This window comes from Centroberyx affinis, unplaced genomic scaffold (genome assembly GCF_046629955.1).
Source record: "Centroberyx affinis isolate AG114_WGS23_722 - 3 ecotype Tasmania unplaced genomic scaffold, CSIRO-AGI_Caff_v1 ptg004742l_1, whole genome shotgun sequence".
Classification (NCBI taxonomy): domain Eukaryota; kingdom Metazoa; phylum Chordata; class Actinopteri; order Beryciformes; family Berycidae; genus Centroberyx; species Centroberyx affinis.
The window spans coordinates 280,001-307,711 of NW_027282295.1; the positions used below are offsets into that span (position 1 = coordinate 280,001).

At 44.8% G+C, this 27,711-nt stretch overlaps 1 protein-coding gene across 1 annotated transcript in view; it reads left to right on the plus strand.

The window, feature by feature from the left end:
• Positions 1-19,220, plus strand: part of LOC139665934 (UPF0606 protein KIAA1549L-like) — an 81,008-nt gene extending 61,788 nt beyond the window's left edge. Inside the window, 10 exon segments of the mRNA XM_071544991.1 lie at positions 3,752-3,900; positions 10,575-10,699; positions 11,606-11,826; positions 12,615-12,747; positions 14,850-15,091; positions 15,351-15,519; positions 16,589-16,686; positions 18,676-18,821; positions 18,920-19,074; positions 19,191-19,220. Coding sequence (XP_071401092.1) covers positions 3,752-3,900; positions 10,575-10,699; positions 11,606-11,826; positions 12,615-12,747; positions 14,850-15,091; positions 15,351-15,519; positions 16,589-16,686; positions 18,676-18,821; positions 18,920-19,074; positions 19,191-19,220 — 1,468 coding nt within the window.
• Positions 19,221-27,711: the final 8,491 nt, after the last annotated feature.

A 27,711-nucleotide genomic window follows, 5' to 3' on the forward strand; every position in this document is an offset into this window, starting at 1 on the left:
ATATTGGACCAATAAATCAAAATTTGGATGTCGGCAAGTCAGTGTGGTCCACCTTTGATATGATGGATATGAAGCAGATTGATTACATATTAACTGTAGAATTGACACTACATAGACACTGGTTGTCTATGGGAAGACCTTAGCCTGAATTGATTCTAATGCAACATTTTGATTGGATTCTATAAGTATGCATGGAGATATTATCATTATGTATATATTCTGGAGGAAACACTGAATATCATTTGAGGGGAATTTTTTTTGGCTTTTAAAGACACTGAATATTAGCACAAATGAGCTATTGCCAGTTTCAATCCAAAAAATATCAGTGTCAGTTTTGCCTTCAAAATCCAATGAGACATCAGATTCCACACAAGTACGTATAAATATATGTTTTATTTAATTTTTGGGCATAAAATAGTCAAACTAAAAACATATTAAATATTGGCACAAAATGCCAGGATCCAAAAATATTGGCCTTCAAAAGCCCATATCAGTCAAACTCTGGTGTGTTTGTTTGTTTTTTTAATCCATTTGTCATTTTATTACAGTTTTATTTAACCAGCCAATGAGGAACACATGTTCGCATACAGTTGTGCCCTAGCTTGGTTTGGACAAGAAATCGAGCCAAAAATTTAAGTGGAAGTTGGGGTGTATTAAGCTTCTTATTATCCACATTTCTGTCATAAATTTGATAGTGTTGAAATTTACATTCTAATTAGTTAATCTGGGCGAACCTTAGGTGATCAGATACACTGTTCCTAGCTGGAAACCTTGAAGGGAAGAGGAGGAAGGGAAGGGAAACCAAACCATGAAGTGCTGGAGCAGCTGTCTCAGTCAGTGAACAAGCCTGTGGCAAAGCCCCCAGCTCGTCAGGAGGACGAGGCATCAGTGTTTGTTTGTGAATCCTCGATGTTAAGCCAGGAAGAAGCCAGCAGTAAGCAGCGCCGCCTCCGACAGATTGGCTTGAATCTGACTAAGTCTAGTGTTAACGAGGAAATGTTGACCAAAGCTTGGAGACAAACTGAATGTATTTGCACATTTGGATGTAACAAATCGCTAGCTTCTCAAAACTGCTGTTACTTGCTGGTGACAGTATCGTTCCTAAAGCTGGGAGAAGCAGCTATTGGCCAGCGACCATGTTGCATTTGAATAAATCATTCCCGCATTCATTTTGAGACATTAAGAAGCTGACAATCAAGTCACTTTAAATTCAATCATTCCAAGAGTCTGTTCTCCTCTGAATTTAAATATTAAAAATCCTGGCTTGGAAAGGTTGTCAAATGCAAGCCAGTACAGTAAGAATGATTGTGAATTAATGTGCAATTCTTGGCAAATGAATCAAGCTCTCAAGTAGGAATGTCATAGATTATGGAAGTTAAGTAAATCAATGTGATTTACAAACATCTGCTGGAACCGTGCAGTTTTCAATTTAGTTGCCAAAATGTGCAGATAGTTGTTTTTTTTCCCAAAAGACCTCACTAGGATTATAAATTATCATTTGCACGAGCACAATAGAATTGAATAATGAAAATGTTTAATTTTGAAAACCTCATTTTGTCCGTCCCTAGCCAGTTTTTCTACTAGAAGCTACACCCACCCACGCACCCACCCACACACACACACACACACACACGTACCCACCCGCCCACACTCAGTCCTTAAAGCGTTTCCTCGAGAAAGTTTGGAAGTCATAAATACGAGATGCATCATGCCTCTTCTTCTTCTTCTTCTTCCCCTCATAGAAACGCTAATTCCGAAGCGCGGCTCAATCCGCAGCCTCAATTTACAGACCACTAAAGGAGAAATGAATGAAAGTGGGATTAGTTGTGCTTTGCGTCTCAAGGAAGATAAACACGTGTGTATTTATAACCCTGGCTGCGGCCGTGCCACAGGGAGCCGTTCAGTGGAACAATGATGACGGTGTAAAACGGCGAAGCTCGCGATAATCAGCTTTACGTACGAGCCGTTTTTTTTTTTTTGCAAAGAAGGCATCACAGGTTATTCTACCACCTGGCTGTACACTAATTAGAAAACGAGGCGGTATCTCATCCTTTTAACCGGCGCTGTATGGAGTGCAACGGGATGAGAGGAGATGAGAGGCGGGGGGTGGGGGGGGGGGACATTTCAAACCAAAACAACAAGAAAAGAGGCAATTACTCTCGGACAACAGTTCTGAAGTACCTTTTCTGTCTGGCAGGCAGGAATGAGGTTGGTGTGCTAAATCAGAAAGCTACTAAATACCCGTCCCACAGACAAAGGCACTTCTTGTGAAACTGAGGCGGTAGATGGGGGGGGGGGAAGCAAGCCTGTGACCCATCGCCCCATGCTGCGAGGATGGAAAACACTGCAAAATATCCATCCTAACAAGTCATTTCATTCAGTCTTAAAACCGTATTCTCTTCTTAAAACAAGTGGAAGAATCGGCTAATTCCACTTGTCGCCGATGCAAATCCACTCTTGAATCAAGGGGCTGCCGTCTCGATAGGACTGGAGCGATCTGCCTCGTTTTCAAGATGCCGACGCTCGTTTCTTGGAGGCCTGAAACGAGTGGAACTGCGTTTGGAAACGAGTGGACCGAGTTCACCCCGGGATCTTTCACTCGTTTCAAGTATGAGAATATGAGAACACGGCAAGACGCACACACAGGGCAGAGTGGAAGGAGAGTTTCATAGCGCGAGCGTTTATCCAGTCACATCCACCTGCGGCTCTAGGTGCCTCTCTCTCCCTGCATCCTCGGTGTATCTGGAAGGATGGAAGGATGAGAGAGAACGTGTGAGAGAGTATGAGGCAGAGGCAGTGAGAGAGAGAGAGAGACAGAGAAATAGGCATGAACACTAGTTTCCAGCACAGTGTTTATTGATTCGCTGCTAGCTCCTCTCCTAGCCCGGACAGATTTACATGCAAACACACGACATTCACTTCCCTCTCTTTTCATTTCCCTCTCCGCCGACGTCGTATTTCTCCCTCCATCCCTCCGTCTCTTCGCTAGGAAACGCCCCGCATCAATCACTCTTCATTCTCTTTCCATCGGTGTTGATTTATCCTGTGCGTCTCCCTCAATCTCCATCCCTGCCGCTGCTGACCGCTGCTCCTCCTGCACTGTAGGCTCTCCTGTAGTGTGTGTGGGTGTGTGGGTGTGTGTGTGTGTGTGTGTGTGTGTGTGTGTGTGTTGTCTTCGCCCGTGGCTCTACAATGTCCGGCCACGCTGATCTGTGGATCTCACACCACATGTAGACCGGCCTGTCACACTGTGTAGCTCTTGCAGGTTACATGCCCCGCGGCTGTCAGTGTATACATGCGTGTGTGTGTGTGTGTGTGTGTGTGTGTGTGTACTGTATGTGTTTACATGCCTGGTGTGTGTGTGTGTGTGTGTGTGAGGCAAGAAAAAAGACAATCAGCACTATGTGTCTTTGTACAATTTTCTGGATGAGTGTTTTTACTCTTATATGTGCATTCATTCATATATGCATTGGGTTTGTGTACACATACCAACACAGACACTTTTTATTCTATTATATGTTCACACTTCATGCCTTTCTTCATTGCTAAAGCGCTCCATAAATCAAGGTTATTAGTCGTTATTATTGTTATGTGTTTATTTAGGATGTTGGCAGCGTCAACTGTGAGATGATGCCCAGTGTGTGTGTGTGTGTGCGTACCCGCCGAGTCTCACAAGCTTCCCTCCCTCTCCCCTCTCCCCCCCTCTCCCCCCTCCCCTTCCTCGCCTCCCTGTTGCCATGGCGACGGGCAGGCGGTTGCCGAGCGAGGAGGACGGCTCGGTGTCGAGCGGCGGCTCGGGGAAGCTGAACACCGGCAAGACCTCCTCGGCCCGCAGGACGGCGGCGAGCGGCGGCGGCGGCAAGGGCGGCAAGGAGGAGCTGCACAAGAGGAGCAACAACGGTGAGGGAAGGGGGGAGGGGGGGGGGGTGTTATGAAAGAGAGATGGAGGGGTGGCAAAGAGAGAGAGAGAAGAGGAGTACAGCAGGGGAGAGAGAGAGAGAGGGGCCGGGGAGAGAGAAAACGGGAAAAGTGAGCGAGAGGCTGAGGAGAAAGTGGGAGGGAAGAAGAGGAGAGTTGGGGATGAAAGGGGGAGGGACGGACGAGAAAGGACAGAGAGCGAGAGAAAGAGATAAAAAGATGGGGGAGAGAGCGAAAGAGGAAAGAGAAAGAGAATCTGCCTCTCCTTATGTTTGTGTCACGCACAACAAGGTCTGTCATTACAGATGCACAAGGCAGGAGAGTGTAAATGACTAGAAAATGAAGCGCACACACACACACACACACACACACACACACACACACACACACACTAACTCATGCACTCACATTTATTAGACTGTTGTTGCCCACACTCACAACCTCATATGATGTTATTTTGCCCACAGGACAATTAATGGGAGTTAATGAAGTAAACACGAACAACAAGAGCACACACACTCATACATACAGTGACTCATATACAATAACATTAATGCCTGCTCCTGTAATGTAAATGTCAGTGACGACACATACACTCACATCACATACTCTCTCTCACACACACACACACACACACACACACACACACGCACCCGGTTGCGCGCAGACACACACACACTCGCAGAGGGCTTTTCACTCCGGAGAAGAGAGACACAGGTGATCTGAGAGGGACGACAATAACCCTGATGAATACTAACCAAGCCTCTGAACTGATGTGACACACACACACACACCACACCTGATGAATAATATCCCAGTAGATAAATAGTGGCTGCTTTGATGTGATGCGGTGTGGCAGCTACTCTGGACAGTCATTGTTCAAGGTGGAATATTAGCTATTTACCTCAGAGCGATGGGGGAGACACACACACACACACACACACACACACACACACACACATTAGATATTTATGTACTTCAAAGTGTGAGCCGAATCAAAAGAGACAGCGCTTGTGACATTGTGCTTTAAATTGGATTCCACATCGTAGGGGGGGAGGAAAATTTGAATGTGACAAAACTTGTGTCGGTTTCGAACGTTGTGTTTCAGGTGTTTTCAGGTGGCTTACCTCATTCAGAGGACGCAAAGTTGGAAGCGGATGAAAGTTAAGGAGCTGGCAGGCCGTGTTCCTCAAGTGTTGCGTCAGGTTACTTTGGAGCAGGAACGCTGAAGAAAGACAGGGAAAGCGGGGAGAGAGAGAGAGAGAGAGAGAGTCGTGGCGGCGTACACGTCGCGTAAGCCGGGATTCAAATCCGTGCCGCTCAGAGCACATGGTTTGTGCATTAGCGGAACGAGTCATCGTGATACCTTTGACATTTACACGGTTCTTTGGCCTGTGAGTAGTCTAAAGGCAGTGATACACTGTGCTGCTCTCCTGCAATAGCGCCCAAGTGCCTCAGCGCAGTTGCTTTCCGTCACACAGGAACGTCTTGTTTCCGTTCATTTCCTATAGAGCAAGTAGGGAAGCTCAAAAAGTTGGCCAGATTTGCGTGCTTCCTTGTTTCCCTACTGATGGGATTTTGTTTCATGAATTCGTTCAACCTGGCAAGTCCAAAATGGACGACAGGTTGATTCCAGCCATTCAAAGCTTCCCAGTTCTCAGCTCTCTCTTATTTGAAAGACCGGAGAAGGGTTTCATCCATCGTTGGGGCTGCCGCTTGGGAGTGTTGCCCATCTACACATTGCTTGACATAGTTCCCCCCCCCCCCCCATACCTTTGGGTGTACGGCTATTACCAGAGAAGAAAACCATGCACCACGTCCACCGGGTGATTAGAATATGATACAAAGAAAAGTTCTCATATTCATTCTTTTTCTCCTCACTGGTAAGCCTGCTGTCGAGTATCTCTCATGTTGTTAAAGCAGCATTTCATTTTTAAATAGGATATTTTCACTCTTTAGCAAGCACACCTCCATGGGAGTTCAGGAGATGTCAAGGCTCAACGTTAACAGCAGCTGCACCGAGATCTGCTGTCAGCACCAACTGTCAGGCTCTCTCTCCTCCGCTTTCGAAACTGATAACCGCAAACAAGCGAAATTACTTCTTGAAAAGTCCGACCATCACAGAATGAGATAATCAGCTTGGTCTATTTTGCCTTGTTTTTATGTGTATTCGATTTTTTTGCGTTCTTAATGCAAAAGTGAGTGATTCTCTCCAGAGCATCCAGTGAATATACAGTATATTAATAATCCTAGTTATATTTTGACAGAGATTCCTATTATAGGCTACAGCTCCTACCATTGTAAACATGTTTTCTTCTCCAGCGGTGTCGGTAAATGCACTCTGTCTTCAATATGCCTTCTATATATTACCAGGCGGATCTTTTTTCCAGGTCCGCAAACTCAGAATTGGTTGCGTAAATATCGCTCCGATCGCTGATAACGCTGCGACGTGGCGTCTGTTCAGTGACATTCTAGGACATTGTGATTTTCAATCTCTTTTGCATCAGCAGACCAATGTTCACAGTAATTTGTGTGATTTATAGTGTTTATGCAAGCGAATGAATGGATACCCGGAGGAGAGGAGGGGAGGAGAGGATGAGTAATTGTTTCATTTTCCCCCCCACTGTTCTCAGAGAAAGCACGAGACGGACAGAAGAAAAACACACAAAAAAAAAGGGAGGGAAAAATATACAACACAGGGAAGCACTGTCAACGAAGATGAAAGATTAATAAAGGTGTAATTCCTGTGAACAAGAAGAATAGGTGCTCACAGGAAAGAAAGAGCAAAGAAGAAGGGAGAAAGAGTGGTGGTAGAAGTGTTGTCACAAGAAGCAGCGCACAAAAATCACAAAAGTTCACATCAAGGATGGAAAAGGGTAGACAGAAATGATTGCCGGAATGAACATTTTTTAGATATGTTTCATGAAAAACTGCTTTATCTACTAAGAAATAAACACATTTAATGCATTTAAAACACCTAATATAACTTGGGAACATCAGATAGAGGAGTAGTCAGAGTTGCCTTGCCTGCTTCTGCTTTTCCACAGGGTGTCTTAGTGTGCAATGCAGAATCTTACTAAACCATCTAAGGCTTTAAAAGTAATAATTAAGATTTTAAAATCTTTTCACTCTCAACTCTGCTGGAAGCCAGGCGAATGAGGCTGAGATTGGAGTGATTTTATTGCCTGGTTTAATTCTGTTATTTAACTCGTGAGTGGAAGAAGGGAGGATAAGGGTAAACAAATGAAACAAACCTTACTTTAATCATGGGTCAGAAAAATGATAAAGGATATATGCTGCTCACTACAGGATGAAAGAAGTTAGCTAGGTAGCTTGCTAGCTATAGGTAGAGAGATAGATAGATAGATAGATAGATAGATAGATAGATAGATAGATAGAAAGAGAGAGAGAGAGACATTTTGCATATTTCAGTACCATAAAGTTAGCCAAGACAAAACACACTAGCTATGTGTATGGAGAGGCAAAGTCTGATGTAATTTTGTAGGCTGTAAGTTAGCATTTCCGTTGCCATTTGGTGTGTAGTTCAAAATCCCTATGAATGGAATTTGTATGACACACCTGTGCTACACAGAGGCTTACTAGGTATGCTACATGTTCAACATCACCTTTGTGAATTTTCATCCTTCAATTCCTGACTGCTGCTGACTGTTGGGAAAGGGAGCTACAACAGTCATTAGCCTGTAGCTAGCAACAACTGGACAACACAACTGGAATAGAAGTAACAAACAACTAATGAGAACAGAACAAGGCAACTATACCGCCATATGAACAATAACTATAATAACTATTCAATGCAAGGCTATGACACGCACATTCAACTTATTAAGATTTTCATAGCCTTGCAAGACAAGAGGAGAGCTAAAGACAGTCGCTCTTTACCTCTGTGTCAAAGCAATACATCATTGCTATTGTAGCCTACTTTCCCCGATGATTTGTGTTTTGTTTGCAAAAATCAAGATTAAAAGTAACTAAAAGATGCTAGTGCTAATGCTATTTTTGGAAAAGCCCATTCACATTTTCCATAGGGACTTTGGACTATACACACCGAATGGCAGAGATGCTAATCTATAGCGTACAAAATGACAACTTCTGTTTATGGTACTCTTTTCACATGGATAAGATATATATATATATATATTCACTTGTGGTTTTATACACTGTACATGGTGCGTGTCATTCCTCTCGTTCACCAGATTTTCGAAGATAAGAAAAAAAACCCCCAACCTCCTCAGGTTAGATTTGAATGAATTGACCCTTGTCTTTATTTTCCCCGTCTTGTTTTCATATGTAATTCGTATTATCCTTTCGTCTGTGACTCAAGGACAGCTCTGGAGCATAATGGTGGCTCATTGAGGTCACCGAGGGTAATAGACATCATACGCTAACTGCTGTTTTTGAGATTAGTTTGACCTCAGTGTGTGAATACGTGCAAATTAAATCAGTACAGTAGCTGCGTGTTGTTGGAAGACAATCGTGAGTGTGTGTGTGTGTGTGTGTGTGTGTGTGTGTTGACTGAAGGATATTCTTTGTGTAGTTTCTTAAGGTTGTGAGAGTAGAAAGAAATGTTTATTTTCCTCACACTTAAGCTTAAGTGCTGTGAGGAGGAGACAAACACTTTCACTATTTGAGGACAATTTTTAAATGAGTATGATATTCAATCTCCCACCGATTATCTTAATTTGTAAGATGATTCATTATGACTGTAATTTACACGATGATCATAGCGAAGGGGCTGGGGGGTAAACGTGTTGCATGTGACACACACACTTCCCTCTTGTCTCTTGTTTAGAAATTGAAGTAAGCCTATGGGTTGAAACATACGGGCCCACGAAGAAGTCATCTGTTTAATTGACTTCAGAGAGGGGGTAATGGTTGGATAGAGATGTGTAATACAATTAATTTGTCATTGTAGCTACTTCTTTTCCTTGTTTTTTAGATTATATTTTGTGTATTTTGCCTTTATTAGATAGATGAAGAAAGACTTGGGAGATAAATAAATTAAAAATAAACCCTAGTAAGAGGTTAATGACACTGGTCTTTGTATGATCTGTAATGCAGAGGCATATAGAAAGTGTATTTATATTGAATCCATATTGCCAGTTAATTATCTAATTTTCAGTTTCTCTAAGCATCTTCTTACCCTGCTAATCTTAGCATTACTGGCGTGATCACATGACTGACTACTAATCACCACACTTGTAAGCAACACAAGTATTTCAAAACTGTGGCCAATTTAAAGCAGCAAAGCACTTTCCACCGAGCACGTTTTCACAACCGTGTCATTTGAGTCACAGTGTTCATGTCCCCTTTGCCCTTGTTCTGCAGATAAACACAGAAAACATCCAAAACATACTCTTACAAACAGGTTGCTGCAAAATAACTATGCAATTATGGCAGAAAACAAATTAAGCGTTTTGTCTAGGTTTAACTATATTTTAACCCACAAACATATCTAATAATCTAATCGAATCTAATAATACAAGTTCTGTCATCTCCATCGATCTGTTGAAGTAGCTTACTGGCTGTGTTTGCCTTTTTTTAATTCATAGCAACAGCCTTAAATTCTATTCTATTCTGTCCATAGCAGTCCATTCCAACACTCCTCAGTCATCTCGGTTGGATTTTTTTATTTTAATGAAACGACCAGTATCTGTGATGATAGTAGCAAACAGCCAGGAGCATTTCATGGCAGCGCCCGGGGGTTCAGCGGACTAAAGCGCACATCATGTACATGGTGTGATATTGTGGATTCGAGTCTGGTTCGCGACCTATCACGCACGCTGCACCGCCCCTCTCCCTGACCTTAAAACCCGTCACACTGCACACTGTTCAGCAATGCCCAAACAAGCAAATAAAAACGTCGGAGCGGCCCGAGCTGTAGCCGAGATGAATGGCAACAGAGTGGGATTGGTGTTGAGCTAATGGCAGACTGTTGTGGCCCTGCAATGAAGCAGTCTGCCATATGATGTCAGTCAGTCAGTGAGTCACGGCAGACCCAGTACAGCACAGCACCCATTCTGTCCGTCTGCCGTTCCCTGCAGTAACACACACACACACACACACACAGCCTCACATACTGTACCATGCATGCAAACACGCGTCCCAATTCGGAATTTTTTTCCCCTCACATAAACACAGAGCTGATGTTTTATAATCAGCAAAAAGCGTTGCCATGACAACAAGTAAATCCTACGTCAGATGCAAGTGTCATAATCTTGGTGCCCACGGCAGTTTGGCTGAGGCAGCGTCAGCATGGAGGACGACTAGTCACAACAGTGGAAAGAATGCAAAGTAGCCGACTCGGCTGGTATTTGGAAAGACGCCTTAATTCAGTCAAAACAAGCGGGAGAAGAGTAGGAGCAAAACAAAAATGTGACGTCTTTCGTTATTGTTACTTTTGTCTTTTCAACAGTTCATATTGCGGATATGGATCTGGGTTACATCCTAGGATAGATATAAACAGTCATAAAAAAAAAATCAGATGTGAGCGGCAAGAATTGAGCATGAAGGCCTGCAGTGTGAACGCAGCTTTAGAACGCAGTGTGGACACCTGGGAGGTTCTGATCTCCTAGGCACAGTCTCTCTCTCTCTCTCCCTCTCTCCTGCTAAACCACTTCTCCTCCTCCTCCTCCCAGACCCCTACGAGGACCATTCGGGCTCTCTGCGCCTGATCACCATCAAGCCGATGACGGCCCAGCCCACCTACTCCTACCCCTCCTCCTCGTCCCACAGCCAAGACTCTGTGGTCCTCAATGGGGAGGTGAGTCTGTACGCACACACACACACACACACACACACACCTCCAGGACTTCATCACACTCAATGGCGAGGTGAGTCCGCACTCTTCTCATTCCGGAGAAAAGTGCAATGTCATCATGAGTCAGACAGACTCTGGTTGTCATTTAGATGAGTTAGTTGTTGTCACATATTCTTATTATACTCTAGATGTTTTTTTATTGTTTGATAGAGACGCGCAATATATGGAGTAATGCCAGAGCCAGCCAGACCACACAATATATCTGGGTTTATATTTATGGTTATGTGTGGAGTTGTGTTGTTGCCTTATTGCATCCTTCAGTTTCAGGCCTCTGCTCTCCTCCCCTTCCTGTACTGTAATATTATCATAACACCTCCTCGGGGATGCATTGCACTGACATATTATACTCCCAGAATTTAGCTGTTGGTTGCTACAAACACTATGGCTTCCCTCCTCCTCCTCCTCCTCCTCCTCATCCTCCTCCTCCTCCCTTCTGCCACCCTCCTCCCACCCAACTTGTCGCTTCTCTCTCTTCTCCTCCCCTTCCTCCGTCCTCCGCCACCCCGACCCCGGCGCACCTCTCTGCACCTCAGACATTACGCCTCGGTCTATTACCATATCCCCAGAAAATCCCCCTCGGGCGCTTTCAGGTTTTCCCAATTAATCCGCAATTGATCTATGTACATTGGCAGAAAACATCACATTCAGGAGTGGGATAGACTCTCTCATTATTAGGGTATAGTGAGTGTTTGCTATTACGCACTGAAGTGGCCTAGGCATGAGAAAGGGAGATGGATTTTGGGGGGTGGAAGAGAGAGCCAATAAACCGTCAGTTGAGGAGGGTAATTATGATTATAGCGACTATTTCCTCGGGCGATTCTGAAAGATCTAAACCCTCGTTTTTTGCAGGTGAACCACGGCGGGCTGAAGCAGAAGTCGGACATCGAGCACTACAGGAACAAGCTGCGGCAGAAGGCCCGGAGGAAGGGCTACGGGGAGTTCTCGCTGTCCGAGAGCGGCAGCCACGGCTACAGCCACCGCGACGGCCGGCACGGTCGCCACGACAACGGCGCCAAGGAGCCGATGACGGCCGAGGAGAAGAGGGCCTCCTTCGCCGGGTGTCACAAGAGGTACGGTAGAGTGGTGTTTAATTAGCTAGAAATTATCCGAAATATAGAATGTGTAAGAGTCTATGATCTCACCTACACTGTTAGACAGTTATACAGTGACAGGAGTAGAGGCCACTTTCAAAGTAGAGTCCAATTGCGCTATTGAACATTATGAATAATTCTATTATCATTCCATTTCATTCCATTATACATTATTTAAGCAGTAAGCCATGAGAGGCCGTGCTTTATGGCTGAGAGGCATTTTTTTAGGCAGAGTGAAGCTCATGGCTTTTATAAAAAAAAAAGAGTGTGAATGTTCAATATATATTAATCAATGATAACGACATAATAAATGTTATTCTTCCGCCATATCGTTCTTGAGCTGTAGCTTAAGAGTGTAGTTGCTATGCGACACTTTAAGTGGTGTGTGAGCAGAGAGTGTGAGAGTGGTGATTTTTGGTTAGCACTTTCATATTTATATTAATCTGTGACATTTTCATATAAATAAATGTCTGCTACTCTCTATCGCAGATTGATAACAGAATAGTGATCCAACCTATATCCAGTTCATGAAAAAACTGGTGTCTGATCCTCTGGCACTACTGTACAGTTATCTCTCGCTGCCATTTGGGGCTGGCAGAGTGCAAAGTTGCCGGCGATCATCATCATCATTATCATCATCATCATCAGCATCACAAGGCGATGCTGATTCAATCATGTGAAATGGATTAGCTAATGGCGCCTGCGAGAGCGCGGCAGCGTCAAATTGCACTTGTCGTTAACGGTGTCGGTCACGTTCGGTCCGGCAGGTACTCCCACCCCAGGGAGCCGACCTACTGGAGCCGGCAGTCCCTGAGCAGCCCCAGCCCGGTCGAGACCGAGATGGACCTGCTGGTGCTGAGGGAGAGGTCCAGGAGGGGCATCCGCAACAACGGCTATGATGTGAGTAGCTGGAGACGTGGAAGATGGAGGGAGGGAGGGAGGGAGGGAGAGAGAGACGGGACCTAAGTCAACTTTCTTGGCACAGGGAAAAAAAAGGAGGCAGAGCATGGAACGCTAACAGTAGAATTAAGACCAGAGCAAAATCAGAGCATGAAATAAGAGATATAGAGCGTAGAAGATCACGCCAGATGCAGTCCAAAGGCCCGATGAATAAAAATAGGCTTTAAGACGAGTTTTCAAAAATTCCGGCGGATTTTGGCTGAGCCGACGCTTTGAGGAAAAGCTATTCCACATTCTCGGGCGCAGCCGCGGCGAAAGCCCTATCACCCAACGAGTCTTAACCGGGACCCTGGGACCGCCAGAGGCCGCCGAGCAGGAGACCGGAGGGATCCAGCAGCACTGTGGAGGGACACGAGTTCAGAAATTCAGCCGGCAGCAAGACCGCGCAGAGCTTTGAACACAAACAGAATCCTGAAGTCGATGCTGTAGCAGACTGAAACAGAGAAGTCCAGGTTTCAGTCGTGAAAATATGAGCCATATAGGAATGATGGATGGATGGATAGATGGATAATGAGTGCATATGGATGGATTGATAGAGGGAGAAAGGGAGGGATTTCCTTATTCAAATTCTGTCTCTCATCTGTCTTTCGTTCTTTCTTTCTTCCTTTCTACCTCCCTCCTTATTCCAAAAGAGGTCACATGACAGCTGTGGCAAAGTAAAGCTCTGTCACTTTGTCAAAATAATGAAATAATCTTCTGAGCACACCTTTAATGCTAATCCTCTCTCTCTCTCTCTCTCCTGCTCTCACTTTCACTCTCTTCCTCTTAACGCTTCAGAATCCTCCCAGTTCACACGTACGGGATTAATAAAAATTACCTTTCGATGAACTTTTATAAACCCGCAACACATAGACGACCGGGGGGGGTGGGTGAAGAAAGCGAGCGTAATGAGCGGGAGGGAAGCGACAAAAGATTAGAGAAAAGGGGGAGAGAGAACGGGAGATTCCTTCACTTTAAAGACAGCCGAAGAGCGAGAAAGGAGGAAACGCGGAGAGAGAGAGAGAGAGAGAGAGAGATAAAATGGAGATAGATGAAGGGGAAGAAAGGGGAGGCAGGAGTTGAGAGCGCGGTGTGTCTTGGTGCCGCCTCGCGCCGCAGTAACAGCAGCAGCCGCGGTACCTAGCTGAATGTCAATGACTCTGAATATGATTACAGCCTATTCACGGATTCAGATGGGAAACTCGATAGCGGTTAATAGCCTCGGATGCGCTGAACCCTCTGAAATGGCACATGGATAACACTGTATGTGTGTGTGTGTGTGTGTGTGCATGAGCATGTGTGTTCCCGTGCAGGTACGATGTATCTGTCTTATAGAGAGAGAGACAGATATACGTTGGGATGCCAGTGTTAATTGGAGTTGGCTCAGATCCACAGATATTACCAGTTCCTTTACGCTTCATAAATCATACAAATCGATGAAAACTTTGTAGTGTGGTTGTAGTAACTATTTCTACAGTAAACTTGCACCAAATGTGGCTGTACAGAAGCCTAAATTCAATTTCGGGCTGCTCCGTTTTACCCCACAATTTAGCAGGAAATTGAAGCCCTGTCCTCCTGATCTTTCTGAGTCACCAGCCTGCCCGCATGCATCCTGTCTGTCCCCGCAGGGCAGCTGTGGGACTGGGAATTCGATCATTCGTCAAGGAATACACCAAGTTTTAGGAGATTGGCCCGTTTGGTCATGTTCCCCGTTGAGTGATGAGAACACAGACGCACAAAGTCATCCACGTGTCCCCGGTAGATCACTGGCTGTGGTGCTGCATGCTAACACTTTAGCGACACTATATTGAGTGATAGTAGGTGACTAGTGTTATCTAAAAAGTGAGAAAATGAGAACAGCAGCAGATCTGAAGCTAAATGGTTTGTAATCTTAAATGATATGCAGCTAAGACTGGCAGGCTTGTGTAAAAGAGTTGGTCAAATTTATGCACCAGAGCCAATGATCTACCAGGGACACACGGATGATTTTGGTGCCTATGCTCTCATCACTGAACGGGCGAGTTGACCAAACTCCCTCTTGACAGTGTGTGTGCGTCTCACAGGGCGAACCGGAGCCCTTCGAGGAGACCAACGTGGACCGCCTGATGAGCTCCCTGGGCTACGGCGGCGGATCCACCGGCACCGGGAACGGCAGCCTCGGGGTGAAGGCTCACCGCGGCTCCGACTCCTCCACGCTCAGCTCTCAGCCCTCCATTGACGAGGTCCGCACGCAGATGCACATGTTGCTAGGCAACGCCTTCAGCCTGGCACCTCCGGACCACGACCCCCCCTCCCCGCCGACCAAGTAAGTGTGTATTTTAATCTATTTTTCAGCGCATCCGCTTGATTATGCGCAGCGTTGTGTGGAGAGACAGGAGAGAGATGCGATATGTAACTGTAGAGTTTAAACTTACAGCTATATATAGTTTTATATATATATAGTGGAGAGAGACAGAACAAATGGAGAGAGAGGGTTAGAGTTTGGTTTTCTCTCCAGGCCGTGTTTTTATGTTCTTGTTTCTGTACCTGTCTCTCATCACGTTCCCCCGCTCTCTCGCCAACAGCCACCACCACCACCACCACCACGCCCACAGCGCCTATAACCCGTCCCACACCAGCCCCTACAGCGAGGGGGTGACCAGCGCCCCCGGCACCATGAACCACCCCTGTGGAGGCAGGCAGAGGAGCGCCGCCGGCTACGGGGACATGCACCAGTGTAGCCTGCCCAAGCCGGTGAGCACCGATGTGAGAGACTGGAGCAAGAAAAGAAGAGAATTATTCTAAGCGGCAACAAAAGGCAGATTATAGAGTTGCATATGGTGGCGAGAAGCGGGGATTTCGTGTGTGCAGAGAATCAGCAGACAATGCTGGACTGAAATTGAAAGCACTGACTCTGTTTTTACAAGTGGGTGCACAATCTATTTGCTGTTTGCATCAAGGCTGAAAACTCATTCTTTGAGCCATCGCCCCCCCTTCGTCTGTATTTCTCCTCCATGACTGAAGTGGGTTTCATATGTGAATCCCAGCTTTCAGCCGAATTCACCTGGTCACTCTATTTCAGGCCCAGATTGACAAAAGGTTTGCGCAGTGTGTTATATCACCAAAATAACTAAGTCAGAAAGCCATGCCATTCACTTAACCGTGTGCAGCGAGTGGAAAGATGCCTAATACTGCTCGTCCAAAAATAAAGCCTCTTTGAGCCTGTCATGGTCATGCTTGCGTATGTAAATTATATGTAAATCTCTTTATTTTGCCCACATAATTGTTATTTCTAGGCAAGGCTGTTCAAATCGAGATTGCACCCAATTCACTAACACTTCACAACACCAGCTTCCCCAAATTTCTGCACATATAAGATCTTTGAAATGACTCTGCGTAAAGAGTCTGTCCAGTCAGATCGTTGGTGTCAGGCAAGCAAGGGAGGGGGTTTACAGACATTTGGGCTTCAGGAGTGCACAGTTTGCTGTGCTGCAGATGTCACGTTATGTGATTTCTGGGTTTTGAAAATTCAAAGTGACCTTTTGCTGCCATTTGGGGCCACCAGCATGCAAAATTGTCTAGTGCAGCTTCAATTTGTGTGTGGGTTAGATGTACTCTCTCTGATTGGGCTTCCATCAATCCTTCTATCCCGCTCTAGTTCTTAGCATTGTGTTACCGTGCCCTGCATTGGTCCTTTGGTTGCTGCTTACAATTATGGCATTCATAACTGGTGATTTATTCTATTCTTTGCACTTAACTGTCAAGCATCTGTAGACAAGCATCAGACGAATGCTTAAGTTGTGTACTTGTGTGGCTGCTGCAGGGCTTCAGGTTCACCCAGCTTCCTGATATGGGCATCGGGTCTCCGCCCCCTCTGATCCCCTCGCGACCAGGACCGCCTCCTGGAACCTCACTACGACGGTACCACACACACACACACACACACATATGACATGACATGATGGGCATATAACTTTCATGCAAATAAGCAAAACGTTACAGACAAGGACTGCAGTAATTGTTCTGCTTTATGGGAAGTCAGTGTTAACTCAGTTAGCGGCGCTGGCTGCAACACCTTTATTGCACTGAGCATATGGCCCATAATTATATTTGGAGAGCAAATTTTGAAGAATGTGTTCATGTGCCACATTTTTATGGGCTCTTGGAACACTTCTCAGCCAATCAAAATGCAATGCTGGAGCTAATCACTGTATGATATAAATGTATAAAGTATTAGTGGAGAAGGCAGGGGAGAATATTTAGTGGAAAAATGTACAGAATGTTAATCAGCATCGTTTGAACTGAATGCCCTCCTTACCCAACCCATCTCTGCCTCTCTCTCTCTCTCTCTCTCTCTCTCGCTCACACTCTCTCTCTCACACTCTCTCATTACTGTGGGCAAGGCCCATATGTTAGTCTGCATCATTTGAACTGAGCAGCTCCTTCATTTAAATGCTGTTGCTGTGTGCACCGTGTTGCTGGGCACTTTAGCTGCAGAGATTGATTGACTGTTCAGCTTGCTTGGGTTTGCATGGTGGGGCGGGTTCGCCATCTTGTGGTGAATAAGAGGATAATACTTGCGAGCAGTGGAGCAGTGAAGAACCTTTTCCAGCAGTGATGTGCTGCAGGCTGCCCGAAACAAACTGGAGAAAATACAAAAAGAGTCGCTGCACAAGCATTGCTCTAACGAAAATTATCATGTAGATATTTCAGACATCAATTAGATATAATTTAGGATTTATGGTGTTTGACTGAGGCTGCTATGTTGGTATTATAATCCTCAAATTATTACTAATTTTGTTTTAAACCCGAGCTGTGGGTGTGTGACCGTTATTTTTGCCGGAAAACCATGAGTAGAAATGTTTCAGTAGTTAATAACCAGTCATCTCATGTCATCCATCAGATGCTTTGTGTCTTGCTCGCAGTGCAGCATTTTAATTAGTATGCACTGTGAGACATGAGCTGAGAGAGAAAGTGGGCACAGTGCATTAAGACACCGGGGCTCTGGGACTGACATCATTCTGTCCTCTGGGCCTCTACCACAGAGTAACACGCAGCCAGTGTTTCCAAATGGGCAGGGATGGATGTCGCACTGTAGAACCATTATGAGAAGATTAGGGCGAAGATTTGTCTTGTCTTGACGTAACCGGACTGAAAACGCAAACTTGAAATGAACTCCGAGAGAAATAACCTTCTTGGTAATGATCGGTTGCAACGGATTACGAAAATATGTACCGCAAGATTCTAGTGTGACTGAAATGCTCATTTATAGTCATATCACAATCACGCCTGGCTGCCTGCATGTAGAGTATAACCGCATGTACAGTGATTCACATCTCTGCCTCTCCTCTCTTCTTCTGTGGAATAACACAGTCCTGTAATACTGCATTTGTCTTATATCCTTAATAGGCAGAGTATGTGAAAATATCAGTCGGTGCATGCCAGGTTTATCTTGCTAGACACTTTAATAACACTGAAAGTACTGTGTGCATATACCTAACAAAATACGATGAATCAACCTCTCCTCGTTTTTTCCATGCACTCTATGTACAGTATATTCAACTTCTGTTTTGCCTTTATAAGTAATGTTAGGTACTGATATCTTATATCCTTGTGTGCAATTTAATGAGGGATGAAAGGGGATATCATCTTCCCTTCTTCCCTACACAAATTAAAACATTCAATTTCAAAATCACTGATTAGAGTGTAACAGTTTCATATCTCCCTTCCCCATCCCCACTGACTTCCTCTTCTCAAATCCACCCTATACAGAATATATGGAACTCCACTTTTGAACTAGAGTGTCCACTACTGTAAATGGCACACACTAAATCATGTAATTGTATGAGTGTTTATCGTCTAGTTTATAGTGTAGCAGTTTAACATGTCTCCCTCCTCTCCTCCCCACAGCTCCACCCCAGATGTGAGTCTGAAGCCTCGTGTGTCGGAGGCCTCAGACCTGCAGGGCCAGCAGCACAACGGCGCCCCCTACCTGCCGCTGTCCAGAGCCCCCTTCCCTGCCGTCACTGTCGACCAGTCCATCACCACCTACTCAGGTGTGTGTGAGAGAGCAAGAAAGAGAGTGAAAGACCAGAAACTTCATTCAGTTTCCATGATAGTCTGGTTAAACTAAACCCTTCTGCGCGTCTTGCAGGAAACCCAATGACAGCAGTCTACGCCATATCAGCCAATCGCCCGGGTTACTCAGACTACTTCGTCATGTCACCGCCCTCCTCGTACCGCAGCCCCTCCTGGATGTCCTACCCCCCCGAGCCCGAAGACCTCCCGCGGCAGTGGAACGACACACCGGTGAGAGACACACACACACACACACACACACACAGTTCTAGTTTGAGTTTTCTTTCTGCAAGAGCATCACTGTGTGAGTCTCCAGTCTGAACCAGTTCCTCCACCTCTCCCTGCAGAACTCGCGTCATCTGGAAACCATCTGCTGAAGTCAATCTGTCTCTGACACTGAGTGGAAACAGCGGATAGCTTGGTGAGTCACTTAGTCTCAATACTGATGTTTTATATTGATAGTATAGAGAATTTTTTGTTTGCTTGTTTTTTATTTCATTTTCCAACAGTTTCATAGTGTTGGAGTGTAATGTATATATATACATAAAGACAGTAGATGTTGGGTACATTTGTTGTAGATAATAACATTCAAAAACTTTCTAAATGATTTGGATCTTAATTCAAAGATGAGTTTTATGTAAAATACACCCATTTTATCGGCCTATATCGGTTTGCCGATGTCATATTTGTCTACATGATTTCTGGGTAATGAAGTCCTCAAAATTCAGTAACCTCTCAGCCACAAACATGCATTACTTTCAGCTTTATGAACTTTATAATAAAAGTATTTGTATAGCGCTTTCTCTAAAAGACAAAGCTTATAAATTGTTTTTCATGTCTAAAAATGTGTTCTAAGAAGTCATTTAAAAGATGATTTTGCTTCTGAAAATCCTGGGGAAAGTTGTTCCAGAGTACAGGCGCCCAGAGAGCCCAAAACATGATCAGCGTTAAGTCTGGAGTTCAGATCTCAGACCAGCCCGAGGCTACCGGCAGAACTCAGACAGGATCAAAAGTCTGCTGTGGTGCTTGGAGGCAGAACTGCCAATGCCTTCACTGGACCAGTAAAAAACTGAAAATCAATTCTAACTGGCAACCAGTGTAGGGTTTGGAAAAACATGAGATGATGTGGACTCTTCAGCTGTATTTTCTAACTCTAAGTATGTCGGCTGTTCAAAACTTTTCTAATATGTGAGTCCATGTGAGTACGGTGCTTTGCCATTTGAATATGATCCAATTCATTTAAGGAAGTGGGGTTATTTCAACTTCAAAATGAGTTACATATATATATCAGTGTATCACATGGTATCAGCTATGTTGCATACACCAGGAAGTTCCCAGCCTGTACTGCCTTGAATCTACACCCTCCAACTTCAGTAGTGACATCTGGAACATCATTCATCTTAAAATGTAGAACAGACGTTTTGACTGGATGAACCTACCAGACATATAAATGATCATTAACAGTAGCTTCTGAGTGCACTCACAACTGTACTGTACGTCTCACTTGAGCAGGATATGTCACTTTCTTCTCCTCCAGGTGTCCTCTGGATGGACAGAGGGCCTCCCTCTCACTGAAAACTCTCTGGAGCTTTATCCACCCACCTTCACTCTCTTGGCCCGGCCTTTCCCTAATTTCATTCAGCTTTTAACCCACGCCTCACCTGAGTGTACCTCCCTCCTTTCCTCAGCTGGCCTGGCCTTGACTTCAATTGGCCCTGTCTATGTTCTCTTGGCCCACTTCAACTCCCAACTCCAACTCTTCTTCATCCCCCAGCCTGCCCAGAACTCCTCTGCTCCATTAGTCCCTGTACCTAGTCCAAGCTCCTCTGCATTCTCCTTACCAATGCAAATCAGCCATAACTGACTCTCTCTGTTTCTCTCTCTCTCTCTCTCTCTCTCTCTCTCTCTCTCTCTCTCTCTCTCTCTCTCCTCTCTCTCTCTCTCTCTCTCACTCTCTCTCTCACTCTCTCTCTCTCTCTCTCTCTTTCTGCTCCCTGAGCCCCTGGCCTCTTCGGCCCCTTACTGGCCCCTCAGGGCCCCCTATTACTATCTGTATGTAGACTGCCTCCTCTGTGGTGACCCCCTAGGCACCTCCACCTTACAGCAAGAGGCTCCTCACACTCCTGAGCTGAACTGAACTGAGCTGAACTGAACTGAGCTGAGTCGGGTGAAGCTGCACTGCGCTGCCTTGCTGAACAGCAGATCTGGGATCAGGAGGGCATTGTGAGCGAACAGGGCGAGTGCAGTGCAGGCACAGTGTGAATAGAACAACCTGTCAGCGACTTTGGGCCCCAGCCATCATCGTACAGTAACTGCCATCCGCCCAGCAGACGATGGCACTCAGCGCCGCATTATCGTTTCGGTAGTGCCCCAGCCATGGCCAGTAGTCTATCCCTTGTTTGAACTGGATCGGACCGGACCGTACTGGACTTTAAGGTCCACCGTGAGGCCAACGAAGCTGGACTGACTTAAAACTGTGTTTTTTTTTTTTTTTTTGACGAATCCAAATTCCTATGTAAACCTTCTACAGCCGGTTAATATGTGTATTTTAAACTTCAGTGAAAAAAAAAAACCTAAGGAAAAGATCAGAAAAGAACAAAAAAAACCAACAAAACAAACCTAAATCTCTTGTCTTGAGCTGTCTCAATTTCAGTTTTGGGATATTTGTGTGCTTTGTCTTTTACTTTTGTGCATTGATTATTTTCAATGGATTACTGTACAAAAAAAGATGTAGTGAGTGTTTCTCCTCCACTCACCTTATTTCAAGGCAAAAAAATATATACGTTCGGAAAAAGCAGAGAAAAACGGCGGCTTCGACGTGCGTTGATGACGATGATGATGATGATGACGACGATGGCATTTCTGTACTTTTAAAAGAATTACTTGTTTACCTTTTTCCTTCATGGGATTCAGCAATGAAAACAAGAATTAGTCACTATGTTCTGTCGGTCATCTGATTATGACGTTTTTGTCTGCTAACCGTTGCGCAGACCTGGGTCAAAAATACAATATGAAATCCGTTTCAAATACATTTCTGTGGGTAAGACGATGGCACTGATGCTGACCCATACAACAAATGTATGACCTCTGATGTGTGCGATCACAACTGATTTCAATCCTGGTTTGACTCAGGTCTGTTTCGACGATGTGAATCACACCAGTATTCTTAAAAAAAAAGGTTCTTTTACTTGAAAAGGTGTCTACTGTATTCTACTGTATAAGGAGATTTGACTTTTGGATTATTTTGGACTTGATGAGATGGGTTTGGTGGAGTTTTTTGGTTGCTGGACTAAGGTGTCGTACTGTTCCGAGAGAGTTGCCGGGCCTGGATGGGCCGTACATTTAACAAGTAGATGTATTACTGTATATAGCAGATGATCTATTGAAGAGATTTATGCAAGTACTGTGGGAGGGATGCTTTGCTCGATATTGTTCTGATGCCATTTTTCTTCCGTTAAGTCATCCGTTTGTTTTTCACGCTGAAAGACGGTCAAGACTGTTTTTCAATTTCCTAGACTTTCTGTCATCCGGATCATCTTCTTCCACACGCATTACCAACACAACCCATAATATATTACAGATGGTATATTACAGAGCGAGGCAGGCGGTGAGTTTGTTGCTAGGCAGATCTTACCCTGCGTTTATACGTTTGAGCAAAGTCACTATAGCCATAATAGCCTAAATAGTGCAATGTTTTAACACGGAGAATGTCACAAAGTCTAAATTCTATTTAGCCTCAGTTTTCCGGAGAGAACTGAAACCCTGTAAGCACACTGTATATGTAAGGCTCCACATCATGTAGATGGTACAACAGGAGACTATAGCCATATATTACCTTCAAGTGGAAATCAAACAGCTAAGATATACAGTGTTCCCAAGTATTAAGGCGGGCATTCCTAATGGAATCAAAACCAAATAATAGAGTATATTAGATTTGAATTGTAGCTGATGCAGGGCAGGGAATGAGACAGAGTTTATATAGAGATGTAGTAGTGCAATGTAGAGATAGGATACTAATTACTATGAATTATCAAATGAGCACTTTCATAAACATCCCAAACCTTAGAAGAATCAGCAGAATCAATGCAAAAATGCTGTTGTATAGCATGCAATACTCAGATTCTATATATATATAGGAGAATAATGACCTTTTCAGCCCAGTCCACAACTGCAATTGGCATGCATAATCAGTTAGTGTCTGCAAATGAGACATCATGCGTTGCTACCTGGGGCTGAAATCCTTTGAAAGTCAACTTTTTTTTTTGTATTTTTCTACTAAATTATTAATCGCATATTTTGGAGGCTCTAGATTTCACGGCTTCAAACGCAAAAAAAAAAAAATCCGAGGGAAATATCAAAGTGTCAGCTACACCTAAATACAAAGGCATATTCAGAACGTGTCAAATTAAGGCAGAGTCTCGTAAATAACGGAGATAACTTGTCATCATCTTCTTCTTCTTCTTCCAGGCTCAGGCGGTTTCGTTTGAGATTCCATCCCCCCCTTTTTCTAAATGTAGGCCTGCGCTTGATAAATATTAGATGTGGATATTTAGGGAAAAGCAAAGCAGGAGGTATGAGTTGTGCCGGAGTGTATCGAGCACAAAACGGTGCTATCGGTGCTCTGAATCATCACCGCCATTTACCGGAACCTGCAGCCACCGTCACACTTTAAATCACAGTTAGCACCCCATTCATCTTTTCTATTACTTTCATTTGAATCCATGGGAAAGAGAGGAGGAGGAGGGGGGTGAGGGGGGTGGGGTTGATTTGTAAGCAGTAATATAACAAGGAGTTATTACTTAAAAAAAAAAAAAAAGAGTCGATGCATTATATAAGTTGATGTGCAATGTGTGTGCTTTCGAGAAAACGGGTTAGCGGCGAGACGCGTTTCTTTTGAAGACGGGACCCCCGGGATGTCATTTTTATTCTGCCGTTTGAGCCACGTCATGACGCCGTGATGTCACGACGGCGCCGATGATGTCACGCGGTCGTCCTCCCCCCGCGAGCGGCGGCGACGATGAATGCTGTTGGATGTAGTTATGCAGATAACTTTTATGGTGAATTCAAACAATAAAGATGAATTGCAATTCCGTGGGCCTCTCTCTTTTTGCTTGGGTGTGTGAGCGCGTGTGTGTGTGTGTGTGTGTGTGTGGTTGTGATTTTTCAGATGTGAGTGTATGTATCTTAATGTATGTTATATTTGTGCCATAACAACATTGATGTATTATCCATATTATCCAATTAGTGAACTTTTCATTTGCTGCGGTTTTCCACCACTAGAGGGAGGCAGACACATATATTTCTCCCTCGTCTCCACTTCTTCTTCACTGGTAGTTACAGTGTCAGATTATAGCTGATATTGATTTTAGATTTTTCACTTCAGCTTCTAAAAATATGTATAGAAAGTAATCCATAGCAGCTGTTGTCTATCCTCATTTCTGCTGTTTTCTGCTGGCAGCCAAGTGCAAAAGAAGCAACACACACACTCTGTTTTCAGGTAAGACAGTGGCATCATGAATAAAACATGAGGTCTCAGTCTTGTAAACTGCAGCAGAACACAGAGATGTGTCCCTGCACTGACTTTTGCTTGTGAAGCCGCTTGATTTTGACCTGAGGAGATGATAAAACATCATTTCTTGAGATCCACTGTTTTTGGAAAAACTTCAATCTGGGTAATTTAGGTTTTTATTGCACTTAAAATGATACCAAAGACAAGTTTCCAGGGCTTTTTGGGGGCAAATTCTCTCCTCTCCTCTCCTCTCCTCTCCTCTTCCTCTCCTCTCCTCTCCTCTCCTCTCCTCTCCTCTCCTCTCCTCTTCCTCTCCTCTCCTCTCCTCTCCTCTCCTCTCCTCTCCTCTCCTCTCCTCTCATCTAATGTACTTAAAATGAAGCCAAAGACTAGTTTTTGGGCTTTTTGGGCACTCTCCTCTCCTCTCCTCTCCTCTCCTCTTCTCCTCTCCTCTGCTCTCCTCACCTCTGCTCTTCTCTTCTCTTCTCTTCTCTTCTCCTCACCTCTTCTCTCCTCTCCTCTCCTCTCCTCTCCTCTCCTCTTCTCCTCTCCTCTCCTCACCTCTTCTCTTCTCTTCTCTCCCCTTCTTTCCTCTCCTCACCTCTCCTCTGGCTTTATCAGCGAAACCCCGCTGTCGCTCACCCTGAACGATACAGTCGGAGGGGGGTGGGGGGGCGAAGGGCCTCTTTGCAGAGTGTGAAATGAAGCTCAACATGATGTAAAGGGCTTTCTCAGGCTTTGCCGGCGCTCTGTGCAAACAGGGAGCAGCTTGCCTTTGTGCTTGCTCAGGTGCCTTGTGTTTGCGATATTCCTCATCCTGTCTTGGCTTTGGTTGACTTGTCTGCTCTGCTAATCCCTGCGCTCTCATGCAGGGGCTTGATGTTATACTCAGCTAAAAGCCGCCGGATTCGCCCAGAACAGCATCTTTAGGCCAGCAGTTTCCCCAGCAGCTGTCTGTGTGTGTGTGTGTGTGTGTGTGTTTGTGTGTGCATGCATGTGTGTGTGTGTGTCTTATTGGACAATGCTGTCTCAGCTCCGTGCCATCGGCCTGTGTGGTTTGGTCCAGTGTAATGAGAGATATTTAACGGCTCTACACACTTATCTCTCTCTTTCTCTCTCTCTCTTTCTCTGTGTGTGTGTGTGTGTGTGTGTGTGTGTGTGCGCTTAATTTCTCTTGTCAGTAATTAATGGCTAATCTCCCTAAGTCAAACAAATGGGAATTAAAAGAGCGGGCTACTCAGCCGAAGATCAGAGCATGATTTCAGGGCTTACACCGCTCGGAGGAATTAGATAGGCACACACACACATGCACACACATGCACACACACACACACACACACACACTGTGCTCCACGCTATTCAATTCAACGAGCGAACTGGGAGCACGCACAACAACAACAGTAACCCCCGACGCTTGTTCAGCGTTGTCCGAGTCACGCCTGTGTCAAGCCACAGCTTTGGTTTTTATTCCGGTGCCGCGTCTCTCTGCGGCTGCCATTATCTAATATGAGGGAGAGAGACAAATAGAGAGGAGGAGGAAGGGGAGGGGAGGGGAGGGGAGGGGGGGGGGTCATAAGAGAAAGAGAGCAAGAGCGATAGAGCAGCAGGAGAAAGAGAGAGAGAGACAGAAAGAAAGAAAGAGAGGGGGACTGTTTAGCCAGTGTTAATTAAGTTTGGACAGGCTCTCCAGGGAACCATTATGAAAGTCTTATCTGCTAATAGGAAAAAGAAGACACTGTAATTACAGTTCTATATACAGTATTGTGGAGAGGGGAGGGGGAGGAGTGAAAGTGGAGAGAGGAGAAGCAGAGGGTAAGGAAATGGAGAAGTGAGGGGGGGAGGAGAGGAAGGGAAGAGAGAGAGGAAAAGGAGGGTGAAGGATGTATTGTTCATAGAAGTTTTTGGGAGGTTGGCCCGTTAAGTGATGAGAACACAGACACCAAAGTCATTTATGACTAACACTTTAGCTACACTATGTTGAGATAGCCACTAGCATTATCCAAAGGAAGAAGAGCTTTTAGTAAGAAGTTGTTCGCATTTTTTATTATGTGGCCTGTAGATTCATAAATTTAAAAAATGAAATGTCATTAACTCAATATAGCTGATGTAGCCAGGTTTATTTTTTGGAACTATCTCAGGTGAGCAGCCACATATTCATCCACTGTGCAGTGATTTTTTAGCTGTAAACAGTCTCTCAGCGGGCACCACCTTCACTTCCTACGGAAACAGGGAAAGTAGTCCCGGATAGCTGAACTATTATTTTTGTATCATTTTTTGTGTAAATTCATTAATGAACACACAACTGCCAGACTTAGAGCTGCTATATGTTCTCATTTTCTCACTTTTGAGATAATGCTAGTCGCCTACTATCACTCAGCATAGTGTAGCTAAAGTGTTAGCATGGAGCACCAGAGATCTACTGGGGACACATGGATGATGTTGGTGTCTGTGTTCTCATCACCCAAGTGTATTCCTTTAACTTCCATTGGGTCCCATTATAACGAGAGCCAACATATTTTTATTAGCTTGGGACCCAGGATGAGTCTACAGCTTTTATATTTGCATCCGGGACAATGAAGCTTTATGGAGCTAAGGTAGAGAGAACTGAAACTAATAACCTGTTTTTAATGTCATGTACATCTGCAAACTCACTAAACACAGATACAGGTGATCGCCAGTAGATGGCACTGTGTGATGCACATTTGGAACTGTGACTACCCCCCCCTTCCCACACACACACACACACACACACACCAAAAAAATCCTCCAAAAAGTGTAAATCCTGCTTACATTGTCACTTCACAATGCATACAACTCAGAACATGCAATGAATTAGATCCGCTTTTATTAGATTAGATGCCAGATGCCTTTTTCTTATGCACAGCAACATGTATTCTTCTGTAAAACAAACCCCCAAAACATGTCCATGTGTTACAAAACCTGCTCTCCACACAGGAGCCAAGTGCCTCCAACAGGTCTATTTCTTCGAAGGTGGACAGCAATTGTGTCATCATGCGTCATTATCCGGTGCTTGAGTGGGTGTAATATTCCCCCCCGGGGGTCAGAGAACTCGCTCCAGACGCAGACAGCTGTCACACACATCACACTCCAGAATAGCCACACGGAGACAGGGAGGAGAGGGTTTTACAGGCTATAGGACATCAGGGGGCGATTTGAAGGGGGGGAGGGGGGGGGGGGGGGGGGACAAAGGCAGATGGCACTTTTCAACACAAATTACTAACTTGCATCCCCTTTGAAACTACTGTGCAGAGTTGGTGGAAATTATGAAGGAAGAACCGCCATTTACTTGCCAACCATCAACCGCCCGCCCACTGACTGACAACATGCTACAGTCAATC